This window comes from Microchirus variegatus (assembly GCF_963457635.1).
Source record: "Microchirus variegatus genome assembly, chromosome: 9".
In the NCBI taxonomy this organism is placed as follows: Eukaryota; Metazoa; Chordata; class Actinopteri; order Pleuronectiformes; family Soleidae; genus Microchirus; species Microchirus variegatus.
In genome coordinates, this window is record NC_139810.1 from 29,780,736 (window position 1) to 29,803,200 (window position 22,465).

At 37.4% G+C, this 22,465-nt stretch overlaps 2 protein-coding genes across 2 annotated transcripts; one reads left to right on the forward strand and one right to left on the reverse strand.

Moving 5' to 3' along the window:
* Positions 1-1,337: 1,337 nt before the first annotated feature.
* nemp1 (nuclear envelope integral membrane protein 1) lies at positions 1,338-5,925 on the reverse strand (the record flags this gene model as incomplete). The annotated part of the gene is made up of 9 exons (XM_083895570.1): positions 1,338-1,500; positions 2,741-2,917; positions 3,162-3,387; positions 3,784-3,898; positions 3,987-4,080; positions 4,160-4,232; positions 4,320-4,536; positions 4,659-4,780; positions 5,694-5,925. The coding sequence occupies 9 exons, from the start codon at positions 5,923-5,925 to the stop codon at positions 1,338-1,340; spliced, it is 1,419 nt and encodes a 472-aa protein (XP_083751696.1).
* Positions 5,926-11,278: 5,353 nt separating this feature from the next.
* Positions 11,279-22,454, forward strand: cd63 (CD63 molecule). The gene is made up of 8 exons (XM_083894695.1): positions 11,279-11,418; positions 12,972-13,057; positions 18,393-18,581; positions 18,706-18,780; positions 18,872-18,970; positions 19,175-19,318; positions 20,316-20,399; positions 21,933-22,454. The coding sequence occupies exons 2-8, from the start codon at positions 12,992-12,994 to the stop codon at positions 21,996-21,998; spliced, it is 723 nt and encodes a 240-aa protein (XP_083750821.1). The 5' UTR covers positions 11,279-11,418; positions 12,972-12,991; the 3' UTR covers positions 21,999-22,454.
* Positions 22,455-22,465: the final 11 nt, after the last annotated feature.

Here is a 22,465-nt window from a genome sequence, read left to right on the forward strand (position 1 = left end):
TTTTTTTTGTTTTTTTTTCACTTCTTAGTGATTTAAAAAAAACAACTTTCTTTCAAAGACCCATTTGCAGGACCAGGGGATTTCAAAGTAAAATAGGGATTCTAGATAACCAAGGGAAAACCAAAAATGTTATCACCTTTGAGACCTGGAGATTTCAAGTTTAGCTGTTTGAATGGGAAGTTCCAAAGGTTCACCAATATTGTATTTAATGAAATTTTTTGACACAGACTGGGAAAAGCGAAAATATATCTACATAATGTGCAAATATATGCATTTAGATTACGCTATAGATTTTTAAAACACAAAAATGGAAGTAGGTAGGTTGCAGCCATACACGTGTGTAGTATGGTCGACCAGAAATATTAAATATTTTCGTAAATTAAACAAATATACAGCGACAAAATCTTGCCCCAGTAAAAATACTTGCAGTCATGGGCTATAAGGGACAAGTACAAAATGTACAGAATGTTTTTGAAAAATCGAAAGTACATAAATTCAGTAGAATCAAAGTAGCCCCTCAGAATGATGAGCTTATTATTGTGCACAGTTGTTGAGGGATATTGTGTAGTTAAAGCTGTACCAAAGCATTATGTTCTTAAAGAAGGGGTAACAAAAGTTGTCAGTCAAACATACGGCAATTGAAATCATTTCCAGTAATGGCTAAAAGCAAAATCAGGTTTTGCTTTCAAAGTAGACCAACGGTACCACGACCCAAAGAACTGCATATCAGAGCTCAAATATACATTTTTATTCAAAAAAGTGTGAGAAACTCTGCTGATTGATTTCCATTAAAATGAATTGAAAAAAAACATGATACAAACTTTTATCCCTGAATAATTAAGCTGAAATAACAACCACCAGTGTCATCACACTGCAGCTCAGAGGACTGAAAACATACCACACATACATGTTAATGACAGCCACTGTGGTTTTAAATAAAACTTTCTAATCTATGATTAAAGACAACACAAGTCAAAAGCTTCAATCATCGAGTTCATAAACTCAAACTTTACCTAAGCCTCTGTCCTTTAAAACGGGAGCGATGTGGCGTTAGTGTAAATTATGTACATTATTATTTTCTAGGTTGATGATTATGATCACACAGATCTGCTCGGGGCCTGTCACTGAGTTTTTGGTAGTTGTATTTTTTTTTCAAAGCCATGGCAGAGTGCGACAATCCAAGGTTTGTGTTTTTAAAACTTAACACAGTCAGTCACTTGAGGTCTGCCTGGACTGTTCGCACAGAAGCCGAGGAGAGCAGTTACCTGTCCGCCTTTCTGAAAGGCACTGAGTATAGTTCCTGTGTTGTGTCCAAAACACCGTACTCTCTCTCTCAATCACTCCAGCTTCTTCAGAGGCTTCAAATCGTCTTCGTCTTCTTCGTCGTCAGTGTCAAAGAATTCGTCCTCAAAAAAGGATCCACCGAAGCCGTATTCCTGTGCATGGACGGACACCTCATTTGGCATCAAGTGAAGAGATCCTTCAACAAAATCAGCAAACCTGTGGATTACAGTGACACATCAGCAACACCATCTTTGTATACAGATATATACACTGCATGATAGTACACACTTATGACATGCATTCACTAAAACATTTATTTTAATCCACATTTGCAGTGTTTTCTTGCCATGACCTTGTATACATGATGGAGTTGGATCACTGTGCTCAACTCACAGTGTGCAATTTAAGTCACTAGGGGTCTCTCTCGCTCACGTAAAGTTGATTATTAATGGCCATTTTTAAAAGGCATATCCTGCATAAAACACAGCAGCAGGTCCAAGTAGACTGAAATGATTACACATGTCATCTTTAATTTAAATACAGATTTTTATGGATTTAAATGTGTTGGAAACATTTTTGGTTCATAAAACTATTGTACTCCAAATATATATATATATATATATATATATATATATATATATATATATATATATATATATATATATATATACATACACCTCATATAACATCTGTATCCAAAAATGTGTGGATATTTTGATGCAGAAATGTACTTGATGAATCCTAGCACTGTCATCTTGGACTATGCCTGGAAAAACTTAGTTGTTTCATATTCATAGTCAGCTGACCTCATTTTTTTAGGGCTGAAACAGGACCTGACCAACTGAAGCAACCACAGATCATAACACCAACATTTCAGTGTATAACATCTGCTATTACTTTAAAATATACACACACGTGCCTGTTATTGAGCGTCACTCGCCTGAATATAACTTTAGAGTTTGAGCCTGAACCATCCTCACCATGACTTTCCCTCTAGCACCACCATGAGGCTGATGTATATGCATATTTCCAGCATCTTATTACAGTCATTTGGACAGACTCATATTAATGTAATGCAGCACAAAACATGCGCCAATCACTGAGAATGAAAGATTATCTGTTCATTTATACCAGTAGTTTCTATTCACAGAGACAGATTACACTAATCTGATCAGACCCAGTGGACAGCAGGAGTCACCACATCAACAATCTACTAATCAATAGTGATAGTTTATCCCATTAAGCTGTGACCTCTCCTCTTTTGTTGTTGGTGTCCAAATTAACAAACCAGGCATCACTTTTTGGATATTTATTCACATTTGCCGCTGTTGCACCATGTGAAAGTAATCAAGCACGCTGTCAACATTCCAATGATGCCCTTGCTGTTAAGTGTTTTAATAACTCAAATACAATAGAATAAAACTAAATGGAGGGAAAAAAAACATACAAATGGCACCTTTTTGGGGACTGAAGCCTCGACACTGCTTTCCATGGACTGAACTCCGGGCTGTTACAAAACTTCCTGAGCTCTTCCAGTGAGCGTCGAGTCTCTTCCTCTGCCTGCCTCTGATATTCCTCCTCAGTCAACAGACGACGCGGCTGCGGCTTCCAGTGAACGATCCGTCTCATTTTCCTGCATTCAGTAAAAGAAACCCATTATACAGGCTGAATATGACAACAGAAGGTAAATAAAAGGCAAATAAAACTGTTAATCTGTAAATAGATAATATTTCAGAACAATTTGCACATGAAATATAGCAGAGATTATTTTTCAAATGTTAATGAGAAAGTGTAAAAGGCTTTTAGTGCTGAGTGATTTTCAGCTTGAGCACAGTGTTTGTACGCCACCTCCTGTCAGCTTTTAAAAGAACACTCACCGCCATATAGTGCCAGCCAAAGAAACTGGATACTCCAGATTTTTGGACAGCACAGCTGCCAACATGATCGCGAGGGCAACTTGCCAAATTTGAATTCCTAGGTAAATGAGGAGGAGGCCGAACAGCTGCAGAGTCCACGACAAGATGTTAATGTTCTTCTCGTCCACCAGAGGACCGTAGCGATAGCACACGGCGAAACTGACGAATCCCACCACTACAACATAACCTGACAGAAATAAGGATACACATATAGATATGTCAACATGAAAGTGTTAAAGAAGACTTATCAGTGCCGTGTTGAGCATGCATGCTGAATTTAAATAAATCACAAACGGTGTCAGATCTCTAGACTCATAGTAAAGCAAAAAAATAATAATAATGTAAACAGAATTAAGCATGCACATTGAAAACAGAGCTGAACTAACTCTGAACTGCAGAATTTGACAACAGAGGAATTGCTAGAATTGTCACATGAATCAATAATGATTAGTTATACCACTATATTTACAACAAACCCTAAAATGATAGAGGTGAGAAATATAGAAAATGTTACATGCATCTTAAAATACCTACAGTTTTAACCATATAATTTCACTTTGTTAGTTATTGTTAGAGTCCGTACCTAATGCCAAGTTCCAGTGTTCTTGCAGAATTACTTTGAGGTTCCGGCAAACGAGCTGGATGGCGTATAGAGAGAATGACCAGCCGCCAGCAATTAACACATAAAAGGGGCTTTTCTGTGGAAGCAACAGACACAGACTGTTGAAAAAACACAACTTATTTAACTTGTATCATCAGATATTTGAGGATGATGAAATACGCTACCTTTGGTAAAAAACGTGCCAAGATGAAGACGACAATGATGAGCGAGGCGATCATGCCTGTGCTCATACCAGCAGAGTAGAAGAAAAGCTGACTCCTTCATGGAACGGAGATGAAAGGAGTTAATGAAACTATTAATGACCATTAATAAGTATTCAGTGTTAATTACAAACTACCTGCTGAGTGAGTCTGCAAAGACCAGCAACATTGCCCCAGAGAGGAAAACCAAAAACAGATAGACATCAAACTCTGCAAGGACAAAAAAGAACATACATTGGTATTTTAGCGATGAAATATCTGTCATTGATCAGAAATTAAAAGTGTCTTCCAACTCACTGCGAATGGACTTGATCGTGTACTGGCTGTTTGCACTGGGATCAATCCTGAAGCACGTCCTCTGGCTGAAAAGGTTGATGTTAAACGTGGTTTCATTGTGCCGCTCGTGCAACAAGCTGCGAAACCAGCCCCAAACACTGAAGCGCTCCAGTTCCTGCAGCTCCTCCTCACCTTCCACTATTATCACCTTGAACACGTTCAAGCTCCACACTTTGACCTGCCAGCACATTTTCACTTGAATTAACTGCCCGAATAGACAGCAGTTAGTTGAGGTTTTGTTATTAACAATAACAAACACAAGAGAGCTCACACTGGCCAGACACTATTCAAGTATTTTACCTGAATTCTCGTCCATGTTTGCTTCCAGTTTGGCACAATGTCGTTTTTGTAACAGAAGCGGTTGGACCCTGACAGAACATACTCCTTTCCATCCTGCAGATCAATCACTGGACTTTTGTTTCCTAGGTTTGATATTCACAGATATGCATGCCGTTACACTAAGATAACATCACTTTCTTTGCTGCTATCATTTGATGCTATCATCTGAAATGGAATGTAATTACTACTACGAGGTCAGGTAAATCAAAAGATAAAGCAATGTTTCATATTATTGTTCTTTCATTTTGATCTAATGATAAGATTAAACCAAACATGTTTGGTACTCAGCTTCATGCACATTGATCCCTTTTGTAAATCGTAAACAGGTCTGGCAACCTTGTTTTCATACAAACGAATCACCCGCGTGATCATTTTAAAGGGTGCAGTTTGTCCTGCAATTGTGTTTGCATTTAAAGAAAAGTGGGTTGTGTAGTTTAAACTAGCCTCGTTGATTGAATGGTGTCGACAGAATGTGTGTGTGTATGTGTGTGTGTGTGTGTGCTGTGGTTCTGCAGATCTGTGTTGGCTAATTAATGCTATCATATCGCGAGATTTGTAGAAGACACCCTAACCCTGTACCTGTGCTGAACTGTACATTAGTCGGTAAAATACATACATATACACACAGTATATTCTCAGTTAGTGTGTAGAGTAGTTAAAGGTAAATAATACATAATGTAAGCCGGTGTGCTTGAGGTGGTTGTGATGGTGGTTAATGACCGCAGTTAGTGAATGAATAACATAAAAAGTCTCGTCCAGACACAGAGAGAGAAACTCTATCAGGATATGAAATGCCCGAAAGTATAATAACTTTAATTCAAACAACTGACAACTGTGAAACGTGACCAGTCTGTTTGCATTACACGTTTAAATAAAGTTTAGTTTCAAAACAATCCAGCAAAAGCTAACACGAGTTAGCCTCTGTAACGAAACCTACGAAAATACGTATCCTACAGATACAATTCTCTGTTATTGCAGCGTCACGCGGCTTCTTACCCGCGTCCTGGAGTGATTTTTGCGGTAACCAGAGGAACAGTGCGAGGAAAAGCAGTGATTTAACACCGGTAAAGAGCCAACCGTTTGTCATATTCATGCATCCCGCCATGATGTGGACACCATCTCCCTCCTGTGACGTCACGGACCGCCCCTTCCTGCTCTCCGGTTTGAGTGACAGCCGATCGAGCCAATCACAACGCAAGATTAGACGTCGCCATAACGGGTGATGCATTGGATCAAAACATTTGTTTTAACTATTAATCTACACGTTCAAACTTGTTAAACTTTTTAGGATTAAGTAACTTAAGTAAATGTTTAAATATTTAAAGTTTTCTCAGTTTGCTTCAATGTTTTACTGTGTCAGACTGCACAGTAGTATTATTTCATCAAAGAACTACTTTAAAGCAAAATGACAATAACTATTGTAATTATTTTTGGCAATCATTCCTTTAATAAACAATTATTTGTTCTGTAAAAAGAATAAAGTGAGGATTGCCCACAAATGTTCACTCAAATTGCTGTTTTGTTTGATTAACAGTCACAAATTTATGAAAGAGGGTTAAGGACACACACACACACACACACACACACACACACACACACACACACACACACACACACACACACACACACACACACACACACACACACACACACACACACACACACACACACACACACACACACACACACACACACACAGAGAGAGAGAGAGAGATCACTGAATTTAATAAATTAATTACAAAAATCAGGATTTTTGTGCAAGATTGTGCAATAAACTGAGTGTGTTTCAGAGAAAGAATCACTCAGACTGGGAGAACATCATCTCTTTTGTGGAGGAAATCTCTGATGAAAGTGGAAGAAAAGAAAGTCTCTCACTGCTGACATCTGCGTCCTGTTGCTCTTTAATATTAATTATAATAATAATATAAATGTAGTGAAATAATGATAAGAAATCTCATAAAATTTATTCTTGAGATGTTATGACATTTTTCTCATAATATTATTACTCTTTCTCGTAATATTATGACTTTTTAACAGTAAGACTTCATTCTCGTAATATTAATTATTTTCCCGTGTTATGACTTTTTAATAATACAACTTTATTCTTAGAATATTAATACAATTTTCTGGTAATATTATGACTTTAATATTATGACTTTATTCTCATAATATTACAACTTTTTCATCAAATATTGTGACTTTTTCTGGTAATATTAAGACTTTATTCTTGTAATATAAGAACTGTTAATGCATAATAGTATGACCTTTTTTCAATATAACTTTATTCTATATTCTGTATAAGATTACATATTTTTACCTATTCTGTTTTCCTCCACTGTATCCATACAAACCCAAATACATTCTCGTTAATAAAAAAATACACACACACATATATATATTTACATAATTGCTTTATTTACCTAAATAGCGTAGGTCATGGGTTTTTTAGCAAAATTAAAAAAGGTTTTGTGTATACTGAGAGAATGAAGCCCTTTTGCAAGCAGCCATGTTGTCAGGTCACAGAAGGAGAAGAAGCTCAGATGTAATCATCAAGTGAACAATGACTAAGTTTCATGCTGGTTCACCATCACTAATGTCATCAGTAACACCAGAGTTTTTCCCCCTGATAAAATGGCTGCTGTGTAAAGTCACTGTACTGAACCACACTGTCTGTATTTCATGCTCTTTTCTCTTGTGTTCCTGCTGGAGGATGTGAAATAAGGTGGTAACACGGCACAGCATGTACAGTGTTGACTATCCTCTTATGTTTGTTTTCTACTTTTGACATTTACACAGGATTTTAGAAACGGACATCCGACAACCAGGAATAAAGCAGAATAAATAGACTTTTTTTTTCTTTTTTTCTTTTTTAAATTAAAATATCCTGTATTTGTTCATATCAATCGATAACGTGTTGTCTTTTAAGTTGTTTGTAATAAAGGTGTTTTTGTGATTGAGAGCTGCCCTAAAGAAAACTCCCATACCAATCCCTTGCTGTCAGTATAGGATCACCTGCAGTTTGACATTGGCGGAGTAAGCAAATACGATGAGACACGGCGATTCCTGAAGGTAAGTAAAGGATTAGCAGTCGCTTTGTGCTGTGGTGTGCGTTTAAAAGCAAGAAAAAGACATGATTAGAAAAATGAATGTTAAGCAATATGTTTATCACCCAACATTTTCTCACTTCCCCCGTTAAAACAGAACATGCCCCTAAAAATAACTGTCGTTTGTAGCTTTGTTTGCTTTGCTGAAAAGGCAAAGCGTCATTGACAGTATTTACACAAGGACACACACACACACACACACACACGGTCTGTATAAATATTTGTGTAGAGGCTATATACGACTTGAGACATTACACGCTCCATTGTTAGTGTTATCGTCACATCTGCCCAACTTTTTTGGTTTGAGAAGTCAAGATAGATGGCAAACACTATCGCATTAACAATTTAAATGTAGCTTAATTCAGGACGTCTAAGAAGCCAAAAACACGAAAGTATTCATATAGAATCCACAGTGTACGTAACTTATGTTCAAAGTATTTGTTGCAGTTGATCTATTTGTCTTTTTTTCATATTGTACTGTATATTTACCGATTAAACAATTTTACATAACGGTTAAGAACATTCTTACTCCTCACTCTACACTCTTAGAAATAAAAGTGCTAAGTAGAACCATGTAAGGTTCTTCAGCTTGTCCTCGTAGGAGAACCCTTTCATAAGAATCCTTTTAAAACCCTTTATTCAGGAAAGGGTTTTAAAAGGTTCTCTGGATCAAAATGGTTCTTACTGGAACCATGAGTGTTACCAAGACCACAAGACACAAGACCCTTGTAGAAGAACCCTTTTGGGAAACCCTTACCCTTAAGAGTGTTTCTTTCTGTTTACATTTGGTCAATTTGACCCATTACAACCTGTTAATGTGTGTTTTTTGTATGAGTCAGTTATAAAGTCATGTTTCTCATGTTATCAGCTACTTTCTGACCATGTTGTGTATGTGTGCGTTTCTAACAGCTGCCTCACTAACCACTGCAAACTATATACTAAAGCTTCCATGCCATCTGACTGTAAGACACTCACACACACACTAGATGACTCTGGTTTATAAGGCTCTTCTTGGCTATAGGTTCTTGCTTATTTATGCATTTTTCTTTAGAGAATAAAAGCCATTATATACCTTATGTTCCAATGAAAAAAGATGTTTTCAGTTTCTCTGCCCCCTTTGCTTGGAAAACCCTCCAAACTGAACTATTTCACTGTGAGCGTTCCACTCTATCTTTAAAGACCGACAACAGGAATCCATTGCAACCATAACTCCTGCACTTTATTTCTCTATTTACTTCCACTTTTATATTTCAGTGTTTGTCTTGTAGCCGTTATCTCCCTGTTTTTTATTAACTATGACGTGTGCTGCTGCCTTTCTTGGCCAGGTCACCCTTGTGAAAGAGATCTTGATCTCAATGGGACTTTTATATGGTTAAATAAAGGTTAAATAAATACATTTTAAGTATAAGTAAGTAAGTATTTTTAATTGGTATCGTCATACTTTGGTTCATGTTTCGTGAATTTATTTGTATACCACGTAAGGGTCTGGAATGCTTTTATTTTGTAAACCTGTGAGTTGTTGGAAAGGGCTATAAAGAAATAAAGTACATTATTATGCAATGACATTGTACAGCAGAGTTTGTAGTTCTGACGAACAAACCGACCAAAACAAAGGGTGTTATGATCAACTTTTGGAACAAAATGTTATACGACAAAACCGCGACCTTTCGAGACTAAATTCCTCCATCGCGTTCACATCAACTTGTGACTTTCACCACACAACCAGACATTTGAGCAACAAGTTCACTTTGTGCAGTCGGACACACAGCGATCATAAAGCACTTTGGTGCACGGAGACGCTCGTGGAGCTTATTCTGGACTATGATAGTTCACAAGCACAGTGTCAACACACAACATCTCAATGTGGTTCCTGCATCTGGACGCAGACAGTCTTCGTGGTCGTAAATGTGACTTCTGTGAAAATGTTGCTCAAGGAGGCTGTGATGTAGCAGAGCATAAGGATGTTACTAAGAGGAAACAGGACACGGCGTCTTTACATGTGAACCATAGACATGTAGACGCAAGAGCATTTCAAGGAACTATTGAGAAACCATTGAGAGGTGGAGAGTGTGTGTGTGATTCATGTATTACACACACACTCTTGGGCTGTTGTGTAATCCGCTGTTCGGAGAGGTTTGCAGTTAATGTGTATTAATAATAATTCCTGTTTTTAACTAGTGTTCCATCTGTCGTGCTACTGTTTGCGTTGGCTCAGCCTTCGGTCCTGATTTGATTAATGTCTTTTCAGTCAGATCAGATCCTGGTTAGTGTTTACAGTGTTGACTTTACCGTCACCAAATATAAGAATCCACTGCTGTTTTATAACATTTACTGTTGATAATATGATTCACAGCGTTGGGAAAAATTGTGTGGTCACTGCTGATCATGCTCTCTGTGCGTACGACACCACGGGGGTTCTCAAATGTTCTGGTCTTTAAAAACAGAAAACATTATTTAACTTGATGTAGTTTAATAGTTGTGTGCCTACTTTCTGTTAAAGGTTAATTGTAATAAAAGCATGGTTGTGCTTCATAAGCATGTTTCACCAAGAACACAGAACTACAAAAGCATGAATGGATGAATATCAGTATCAGTCTTATTTGTATTTGTATTGTCTTTTTAAATATGTAATATATGAATATTACATATTTAAAAAAAGACTATTTCTAAAATACTTTTTCAATATTTGTTACACAGTTGGAGAAATGACTCCACACAAATGTAATGTTAATTCATTAATGGTGTAAAACGACTGTATCAGACTTATATCGACAGTGTTGTTATGTAAATACAACATTCACGTATCTGTACTTTACATGTGTTATTTATATTTCTTCTTTATATATTTCTAGCAACTTTTACTTTTACTCCGCTACATTTTCCTAAATAAATTGTGTTCTGTTTGTTACTACCAAATAGAATCAGGAGAAGAGTTGCTAATGGTTTGCATTTATATGTAGCTTTTCTACTCTTGAGTTGCTTTAAAATTCAGTTTTACCATTTACACATTCATTCACTTTCAGACACATAGCAAGGCCAGGAATTGAACCTTCAACCTTCCAGTTGAAAGACAACTTGCCCTACCACTGAGCTACCATACCATATACTACTGCAACTACTTAAGTAATGTTATAAAAAGTGACTTCAACTTGTACCAAAGTCATTTCCTGGTAAAGATACTTGTACTTTTACTCAAGTTTTTATTTTATGCAAGACTGAATATTGGTATCGGTCGATACTCAAGTTTTTGATATCGGTATTGGTCACAAAAAAGTGCTATGGTGTTATTTCTACAGAGTGGAATGAGAAACCCCCTCTTTTGTTGTTTATGTGCTTAATTATATGTCAAAACTATCGAATAAATGAAAAGTATCATTAAAAAATGGCACAAACTGACACAACAGCGTTGACTTCCTGCAAACAGAGGCAGTGGGCGTGTTTCAGATGAACGAGGAGACCGTGAAGGCAACAGGGGAAAAAAGTTATGGTCAATAAGTGAGAAGTTGAAGGAGGTGGAAGCAAAGGGAGGAACCATTAACTGATCCACTTATAGACCGAAAAACATCAAACCATCGTCGTCTTTGCTCCGTGTCCGTGATTTAACAGACGACTCAAAGGTAAGTCTTCAAAACGGCTTAGTTTTAATCATTTTTTTGTGTGATATAGTGGCTCTTTCTTGACCGTTTTTCGGGCGGAATGGTTCACTCCTGACGAACTACGCACTTCTTCTTCTTCTTCTTCTTCTTCAACAAACAAAGCAGTCGCACAGAAGAAGAAGAAGAAGAAGCTCATCTCTCCGTGTTTATTTAACAATAACACAGTTGAGAAAACGCTCACAAATCAAATCATGTTAATGTAATTTTCCCTGTGTGTGTGTGTGTGTGACAAAGCGGCTATTGTCGCTAACTCGGTGGTGATTAACGGTCTGGAGAGAGAGAGAGAGAGAGAGAGAGAGAGCACCACTTAAACAGTGACACCTTCACGGACCATGCGATCGCTTTAACAACCAGACTTTTCTTTGTTCTATTGATTTGAAGTATAAGATGCTGCACTTTTTTTTCCCTAAAAACCTCAGAAACCGCTTATTGTAAATAGAAAAGCTGAGCTTTGATTATTCTGAGCATGTGTTAAATATGTATAAATGTGTCGTCGTTCGTCAAACAATGGCAGAGCCGCGGTTTGATCGCGATCATGACGATGTTATTGTGACACTTGTACTATATGTTTATTTTTAAATGTAAAAGGGAACAACAATACCTTAAAACGTGCACAAATACAGATATTTGTAAGTTTGTGTGCTTTCAAAAACACATGTAGCATTACATAAAGTTCTACTTAAGTTACCAAAAACAGTTACTAATACATGTTAATGTTTTGAGCTGAAACGATTAATCGATTATTAATCGATTACTAAATGAATCGCCAACTATTTTGATAATCAGTTTGAAGCTTTTTTCATGATTAAAACAAGATTTCTGATTGTTTTAGCTTCTTCATTGTGAATATTTTCTTCGTTTCTTTGCTCCACATAAACAAAGAAATCGTTAAAACTGAATTATTTTGGTTTGTGAACAAAACAAAACATTCAAGAACATCATCATTTCCAGGTTTGACAAACACGTTTTTAAAAAAAAAAAAAACATTTTTCTTACATTTTATGGACCAATCGATTAACCGAGAAAATAATCAACTGATTAATCGATTACGAAAATAATCGTTAGTTGCAGCTCTAATAATGTTATTTAAAACGTTATGTTACCAAACATGTTACTTTGTGAACTTTGTACAGTGATAAACAAGAAACTCGGACACGGTTATTATAAATCGCAATGTCCTGGAATGAATGAAAAGATGCTGTGGACGAGCTCGACAAATGAATGATTTTCCCCAGTCACAGTTGGTTCAAAATGGGAATATAATATTGTATATTGTCCAATTAACCCAACTGTTTTTATTTATACACGTAATAGTAAATACATGGTAAGTTCACCCTGTCCTCGTCAAAGTTCCTTTTATAGCTTCAAGTGTGTATCAGTCCCACACTCCAACAGTCAAATGACTCAGATCTTCCACCACTGCTCATATTACAGCTGATGTAATGTTGCTCTGTCTTGGAAAAGTTGATAAACTATAACTCAAGTTTTTCTCTTTTTTTTCCCTCCCCCTTCAGGAAACTACTCCTCATCAGCCATGGGTGTCGATGGGGGAATGAAATGTGTCAAGTACCTGCTTTTCGTCTTCAACTTCCTTTTCTGGGTGAGTGACTGTCAATCGCATATGTGATGTGTTTATCCTGAAAAAGGGGAACAGAGTTAGTGGCGGACAAAACATACACTCTCCTCAGTGTTAGTCAGTAGGGAGGGAGGGAGGGAGGGAGGGGGAGCTTTTGGTGGGAAAAATGCAAAAAAAACAACAACAATGATGTTTGTCTGATTAGAATAAATGTGAGACATCTCTTGTTTCAGTTTGCCTCATGACTAAGCATGTGCGTATACATGTATCATGTGCTGATGAGCGCACATACGCAGAATTTCCCTCATCCCTAAAAGTAGTATATTGGCTCATTGTGGGTCATATCCTGGTTGAAACTTCCTATTTCCTGGTTTTAATTTGTTTGCAGTCTCGTCACGGTTTGTTTGAGGGCTGTAGCGCCAGAGAGGACGGTGATGGAATGTGAATCTTATGACCACATTTCAATGTGTAACAGAATCATGTGACTCTCACCCATAACTGATATACTGTAGTGTCATTTACTGTGTGTAAAAGGTGTAAAACATAATCTCACACATTCCAGTATGACAAAGCTGTATTCTCTCTTTACAGAGGACATTTTCACAACTATTCATTATTTTTCACACATTTCAACACTTTACTTGAACTCCATTTATTTTTATAATCCAGGGCTCTAGAGTGTGGCTAAATCTTTGAGGTGTGACTAAACACGCTCTCACTCACACACACACACACACACACACACACACACACACACACACACACACACACACACACACACACACACAGACTTCTCTCTCCACACACACAGTCCGTGTGAATGTTTACGGATTTTTCCTCCTACGGGCACTTTGGTTTTTAACTTTGATAGATAGCGTTTTCTTGCTAAACCCAAACACCGCAAAGAAAGGGGTGGAAATCACCTTCTGAAAAGATGCAATACTCAATACATGGTCCACGATACCAATACTATCACCATTCTGTGATAATTAATATATTGCAAGGCATCACGATATCTGTCTAAGTTTATCTATTTATTCTCAACATGTATTGAACGTGGATGAGGGCATTTCTTAATCAAACTTTTCCCACCATTATTCCGCTGTAAATTCCCTCTTCTTTGGTCCAGGTAACTTCCACCTAAGTAGGCAGGGAGTGTTACTTTAGAGAGCCTTCATTTTATTCATTAATATATCAATATTTTCCCTGACGTATTGATTATCCTATTGCACGAGGAAGGAAGACGATATATCACCAAATGGATATTTTATCCCACCCCTACGGCAAAGTATCAACATTGACCCCCCCCCCCCTTGTTTGTTATCTAATGGTCATCACCTTCTGTTTATCCTGTGTTTGCATGTTGCCCCATATATTATTTACCGTACCACAACTACAAAAACAGTCAGTTGATCTAAACGCGTGTGTTTGTTTGTGTGCACACACACTATGTTGTGTGCTTCTGATGAAGACAAACGTTTCACCTTATTCTTGTTCACAGCCATTTACATAATAGTGTGGATGTAAACGGGAAATGACAAAAAAAAAAGCAACCCTTAAAATTATGGCCTGGAGGTGGTGTGTTAAAAATGACTACATTATGTTCCTAAGTATTTAATACATGTGTATATTCTACTTATTTTACTTAAATGCCTCGTGTTGAATGTATGTTATCTCAGTGATTAATCTCCCATTTCGATTAGTGCATAAAATAAATATACAAAAATATATATATTGACATCTTTCTCAAGACAAGAATTGTCCACCCATCTGAATTTAGTTCATTTTTGAATAATAACAAATGTTTAATTGTACATTTTTTCTAAACCTTTACCTATTATTATTTTGGATTATTCAAATAACATTTCAGCTCTACATAGTATACAAAACAATTCTATTCTATTGTATTCTGTTGTTAGATAAGAGTACGTCCTTTGCTCTGTTTACCATTTGCGTTCACTCTTTTATGTTTGACGTTAGCCATCATTAACCATGTGACTCAATCTTAAATATTGACATTGGTGTTGCCAGCAAGGACTGGCCTTTAGTGGCAGAGCTTAGCATGGATAACATTAAACATGGGGCTGATATTGTTTCATATGACATGGACTTCGTCTGACTCGCTGTGTCAATGTGTGTTTTTAGTGCTACAACAACTCTTTACTTCAACAATTAACACAAAGTATTTGATCTCAAAGAGCGGTAAAACCAGTTTAGCTGTTAGCTGTTGTTCCTCTGGCTTATTGTAATTTCTAACCAACAACTTTATAATATCAGAAGCCACTGGAGAGAACAGTTATACTATTATACAGTTGAACTCCTGAGAACAACTGTCTTGAGAAGAAGAGTTTTCTTCTTCTCAATATCAGTCTGAATTGCAGATTACATTATTAGGCACAAAATGTGATTATTCTTTAGCCTCGATGACACAAAACATGGGATTAGTAGATTAACAGGACATTTATATGGAAGAACTTGACACTGAAATATTTAATGCCATTTAATGCCCACTACAGTCTGTCAAATAGTAAGGCCAAATGTGGTGTCGTCAAATTGATTTGACAAACCAACTGCTCAAGTTCAGGATGACGTCTTGAAATATTGATTAAATAGAGGTCATTATGTATTGGTTTTCAATCTGATACACTATATGTGGTGTATATATAGGTTTTAACATTGTGAAAAATTCAAAACACGTTGAAATTCATTGAACCAATTATTCAGAATGATATACACTTTTGTGTGTATTTTTGCTTGAAGGCTAATTTTCTTTGAATGACTGACTTGTTAATTATGTCACTTCTGATTTGACTAAATCAGTTCAACCTCCAAAACAACTATTATCTCCCGTATACGGTTGCAATAAATGATCATTAGCGACTGATGCGTCTGTAATATTTTATAATGGTTCATTCCATAAAATAGTGTAAATGTTCTGTTTAATGTTTTGTTTTACTGTCATAGAGGAACAAAGAAGTCAGATTTCTATTTTATTAAAATAATTACTAGTGTAATGACTTTGTAATGATTATGAATATTACCCTGTGATGTTCTGCTTCATCTTCATCTATTATTTTCTCATTCACTCTCTTTTAGTTGTGCAGTGTTTGACTTGAGGGCTTGAAACTGTCAAGATACGATTCAATCACAGTATAGTGGTTATCATGGTTACATGATTAATACTGTCATTAATCATAAGTCATGTTTATATGTTTACTAAATCTACATTTTGCGTCGTTTAATCTCCTTTAAACGAAGATGTCCTATAAAAACTGAATCACAGTTTTTCTGTAATACGTGAAGATTTGTCATTTGTATACAAAAGAAAGGGAAAAGAAAAGAAAAGAAAATCTTTCCACTTGAAGTTGGAACCAGGAAAAGTCTGGCACTGATAAAATTGATTGATCGCTCTTGTGATTATGTTCCTCTCTAATCTTATGTCTACTGACTTACTATTTTCCATTTGATGGATCGCAGTCTGAACAGGAGCGCAGATTTGTGCCAAGGATTAAACACTGGCATTTATTACATTTGGACTCTAGATCCAGAATATTTTCTAGATCTTATCTAATCCAATCTAACCTAATTTCCCTGAGGGATTCATCCCAAGGGATCAATAAAGTCAGGTCTAAGTCTAGACCTTTACAGCTATTACCATCTTACATTAACATGACAAAACTCCTCCTGATGATACACGTCTGAACTTGTTAGATCTAAACTCTAAATTTTAAATTGCTGCCTAATCTGTAGTTTGGAGTGTCTGATCCTCTATATCATCATCAGTTGGTTGACTCTTACCAAAATGTGATGGTAACATACTTGATTCATCACAGTAAATTGAACTGTCAGAAACTGTAGCTAGGAAGCTGCTAAGTCGCTAACAGAAGGACAAACTTACAGATGAAAACATAACCTCCTTGGCAAAGGCAATAAAGTGCAAACTGTTATCAACAGATGGAGTAAACTGCTCTCGTTACTGAACCCAGAACAGCGACACATCACACTTTGTCATCTGATCATTTCACAGCCACATTCACAAGCTGTTGCAACTTCCTTCCATCTGTTTAGCATTAGTGCATACTCATTTGGTTTGAGGGTGGAGTTTTGTATTAAGGCAAGGGAAGTGTTGACTTTTAAACAAGTTTGAAAAGCTCATCTTGATTAAATAGTTCAAAAAAATTCTCCTTAAAGGAATAACGCGCAACTTTTAAATGTCTATTTCATTTTCACACAATGCTGACTAAACCGATCAGCTCCACACAACTCTCTGTGTATCTCAGTATAGCAGCGTTTAGAGCTGGAGTTGCCTGGCGGCATACCCACGCTGCACACAGGAAGTCATCCATTTATGTCAACATTGTGCTAGTCAAGTGAGACGGCTGCAACCAGACTGCAAACACAAAGAAGTGTCCACAACATGTTGCAAAAGTTAATTCTACTGCTCAGAAACCTCAATGACTGATGGAATAAATGCTTCTTGTGACTGCTGGCCTGTGTGCTGCTGCTGTATACACACCAATACTCTCTCAGTCAGGTCCTGTAGTATTGCTTGACCCGAAGGACATGGCATATTAATAACCTTCCATAGTTTCAAGTAATCGATATGACAAAGGTTTCTCACTGCAGCTTTAACATACCAAATATTTTACTCATGAAAATCTGAACATATCATCTATATTAAAATGTGTGAGCTCTACAACTGACTGATTTCCCGCATGTGAGATAAAGCAACGCTGACGTAGCTGTCACTCACTTAAGTTGACAGTTAAAAATAACAAAAAAAAACCTAGAGACTTCATCAACACAGGAAAAACAAACATTTGAATGTATGTTTGTCTTTGGAAATTTAAATGAAAGGAATTTAAACCATATTGCGTCAGAATGCTAGTTGACGCTAACGCTAACTAGTAGAAGCAGTGCTTCAAAGGTGCCGATGAGGAATTTCCTGCTGTATTACTAAGTTTGTATAAGTTATTTACAGTATTTTATTGTTCTTTACATTTATATTTTCACATACTTTATGTATCTCTCCGTTCTTACAACAATATAAAGAGAAAATTTGAATTTTTCTGGCATATTTACGAATGGTAATTAATCGTGATTAATCCACAGCTACCCTGTGATTAATCTGATTAACATTTTTAATCTTTTGACAGCCCTAGTATATATATCCATTTTTGGAACACGTAGTATAGTAAACACTTAGATGATGTTGGTCAACATTATGGCACCTTCACCTCAATACACTGACTCAGACCACAGATAAACATTATGAATACATACTGTATGTGTAATTGGCAGAAATCATCCAAAAAAATACCACCCTAACCCTAATGTTATCCTCTTTACCTCTATGCAGTTATGTGGCCTCGCATTAATTGTGGTGGGCATCCTGGCCCAGGTGGCTCTGCACAACACCATCATGATGAATGACGCCACAGCCTCAGGAGGACCCATACTGATCATCGTCATCGGAGTGGTGATTTTCTTCATTGCCTTCTTTGGCTGCTGCGGAGCGTGGAAGGAGAACTACTGCATGGTCACAACGGTAATTCACACAGCTCAGCACCTGTGTCGACATAAAACAAATATTAGAATAAAGGTGAATAAACCACATTTTGACTTGTACGATTATGAGTGATCAGTGTTTTTCATTTCTCTCCTCTGTGTAGTTCGCCGTCCTTCTCGGACTGATCATCATTGTGGAGATCGCTGCAGCCATCGCTGGATACGTTTTCAGAAACAAGGTTAGCGTGTAGACTAAATGTGTTTTTGTGCGTCTCATAAAACTGTGCAGATGTTGAGGTTTAACTGCCCTTTTTTGTGTCCACTCTTCAGCTCTCTGGCGTCGTCCAAGACAGCCTCACTGAAATGATTTCCAATTACAACAGCAGTTCAACCAAATTCAGAGACACTGTGGACGGACTGCAGAAGGATGTGAGTCCATTGTAAACTCTCTCACTCACTGTTTACTTAGCCCGACAACACCTTCACCTAACATGGCTGCATCCTGCTGGTTGCGGCGCTGCCGACATGGAATTATATTATCACAGCATCGGTTAAATCAGTGGACTGTACATTGCTTGCTACATTGGTGTGTCCGTATTTAATGTTTATCACTCGACTCGTTTGCACTTTCAGTTGAAATGCTGTGGCGTAAACAGTTCTTCTGACTGGAGAGACTTCAGGCCTGACGGGAAATCGGTGCCTGACTCGTGCTGTGTGACCATCTCCACCAACTGTGGCATCGGGACCATGACGGATGCGGCCAAAGTGCACCAGCAGGTGAGTCGCTGCTCGTGACTAATGCTTCTTGGGAAGCCGCTCACCACGTGATAGGTCATATTTATAATCCTCATGATTTGACTCCCTGTAGATTCTGTGTAACACCTGTGGTTACACAGCAAACACTCCTCAAACAACAGCTGGAATACAACAGAGCAGGAACTGCAGGAGCTAATGTGTTCTGTTTACGGCGTAGCCAAATACGCTGTCCTTTAATAAAGAAGTCGGTCAATAATTACCATCTCACAGTTTTGCCAGTAGCAACCAAGATAAGGTTTTATAGTGGACACAGTGCAAGTAATTGTCCACAGAGCAGCAGGACACAGTAAAGTGTCTTTATCTCGACAAGGTCTCGAGGCAACGTTCTCTCATTTCTCTGCATGTGAATCTGTTTTGGTGAAGATTTGCTTAAAAAATGATGAAGTTAAATGAATAATGGGATCATTCTTGTGATGGTTTTTACACCACAAACCACACACTTTCAACAACAGAGTCATTTTAATGGGAGGCAGCAGCAGCAGAGGGAAATAAAACTTCTGTAATCGCAGTTCTGACAGTTGAGTGTGTTTTTATTTGTTTTTCACATAAACACACAATGATTTTGAGTATCCCTAGGGATATGAATGTGTCAGCGCTCACTGATGGAACTATGTAATAGTTGTTTACACTCTTTCTTAAAGGTTTTGAAATGCAGTTTATTATTACTTATTGACAGATACACCCCAGTATACTCAGTTACACATTATCAGCTTATGCATCATCTGTGTTTATATCGATCGGGCTTGAGTGTAAAATACGAGGTTGTGCAAAAAAAGAGCAAATGAACAATGTTTCTTTTCCATTCAAAGCCCATTCCACACATAAACATCATTTCTCACCCCTCACCCGGTGATGTTGGATCACTGAAGTAAAAATTATTCTCAATTAAGTTTTTCCATCAAAACAAACGTATTTACCATAATTCAAAGTTTCTCTCCGTCTTCTTTCTTCCATGCAGGGTTGTCACGATGCAGTTGAGGGAATCCTGGAGAAAAACATCCTGTGGGTGATAATTGCAGCGCTTGTTATCGCCGTCCTGCAGGTATGTAACATCAGTAAACAAGACCATGTTGCATTAGAAACACACCAGAAATCATCTGATGGTGAATGTTTGTCTGCTTAGAGCAGCAGCAGAGAGTCATCACATGATACTCAGAGACAACAAGGTGACAAAAACGTACTATAAAATGTAATATACGTGAGAAGGAGAGCGAGAACTTTAGCTAGAACTTTAGCTCACCTTTGCTGAAGTTCCCCACGTTGCGTCCATGTCTGCAAGAAAAGTATGGGCTTGTCTCTTCGCAGTCTGCTGTCAGTCATCTGTGTTTTACTGTACATATCCACTGCAGACCATTATTTTTCTTTTGCTTTGGTCAAGACAATTTAGAATAAGGTAGCAAAGCTTTAAGGTCAACTATTGTTCAACATTTCAGATGCTATCAGTCGTTACCTGGTCTCTGCTCACTCTATTGACATCCTGTGTGTTAAACTTAACTCCTACTACCTACGTTATAAGGTGGTTGGTGGCGAGAGGCACACCAGACCAAAATGTGTCCTCTTTAATTAAAATGTCTTGGATTTACTGGCAGCACGCCTGTCATCAGTGAAGCCAGTATTTCGAATGAGTTTCTTTAATCTCTGCTGACACATAGTGGTCATTTTATGTCGTAATATAAAACATTCTTTACACCTTTAACGTTTTCATGTTGTACATTTTTACACTTTCAGCCCAAACTTAACAAACTTAACGCCAGTGTGATGCAATTCTCAGCCGCTTACGCTGTTGTTTATTTCCAAACCAACGCCCATGTTGTTTAAATAACAAATGCACTCGCTCCAATCTGTTCACGCATGGGCGTGGTGAACTTCAAATGAGGTGTAGTCAGGTTTGGGTTAGGGTTTGTTGGTATGCTGTTATCTTGAAGAAGACGAACGCAACTGACAAAACTCCCCTAAAGCCCACAGCACACCACGGTGCAGCCACACCTGGCTTTTAAAAGGGAATTAAAGATACTTTTGAATGGTTTGAATGGTTTGCATGTTATGGCCAAAACATTCCCATGATTAATTTAGAGCAGAATACAATCCCCATTCAGCCATGTTTTTCTGCTGTTAACCACTTACCGTGTAAAGATGTGCTCACCATCAAAGTATTCTCAGTGTGGGAAAACTATATTATGTAGTAATTTTATACTAAATACTTAAAATTCAGTTGAATTATGGACTATTTACAAAATAGTTTAAACACTGTCTGGCCAAGAAACCCCAGATCACGTATGATCTGGGGTTTCTTGGCCTTGCTTCAGTTGGTCAGGTCGAGTTTCAACAATGTTATGTGACCTAAATATACTGAACGACCAGGTTTTTTGGGCATATTCCACAGAGGTCACAGAGACCTGTGGCATGTGCTGGATAAGACTTAACACAGGGTCCAAATCACCCGATATTAACGTATATAAGAGACGTTTAGACAAAGCTAAAAGCGCTCCAAATGAGTGTTGTAATTATTTAAATGGATTTAAAAGTGGTGAAGTTAAGTCTAAATTCCTCTTTCTGTGTTTTTTTTTCTTTCCAGATACTTGGTGTTATATTCGCCTGCTTGTTGATGAGGGGCATTCGCAGTGGCTACGAAGTCATGTGATCCAAGCTTCACACCGGGGTATTAGCTCGCTGTTCAGGTCATGATTCTTGGGAGCTAGCTTCATTTAGAAACTTTAAAAAATAATATGTTCATCTCACATAACACACAGAACAATTTATTTCCCCTTGTTATCAATGTTTGGTTTATATTTTCATAGGCTTACGTTCTCTGGGCTTCGATACTGTGTATATGTAGGAATGCAAAATGTTAGAGAGGATACGCGTCCGCTTAGACGACTGTATATTCATGTTGGTTTGGAGGATTTCTAACATCGTTTCTGTGCTTGTTCCGTTAACACACTCTGACCCTATTTGGCATCAAGTTAATTTTTTTATTTTTGCTGGTTCCAGGCTGCTGTTTCTATTTCTATTAAAGACTCTTTAAATTAGGTTGCTGAAAAATTGCTGTAAATGTGAAAACTAACAATAAATGCACCGTGTAGGTATTTATTTCAGACACACTTCTTA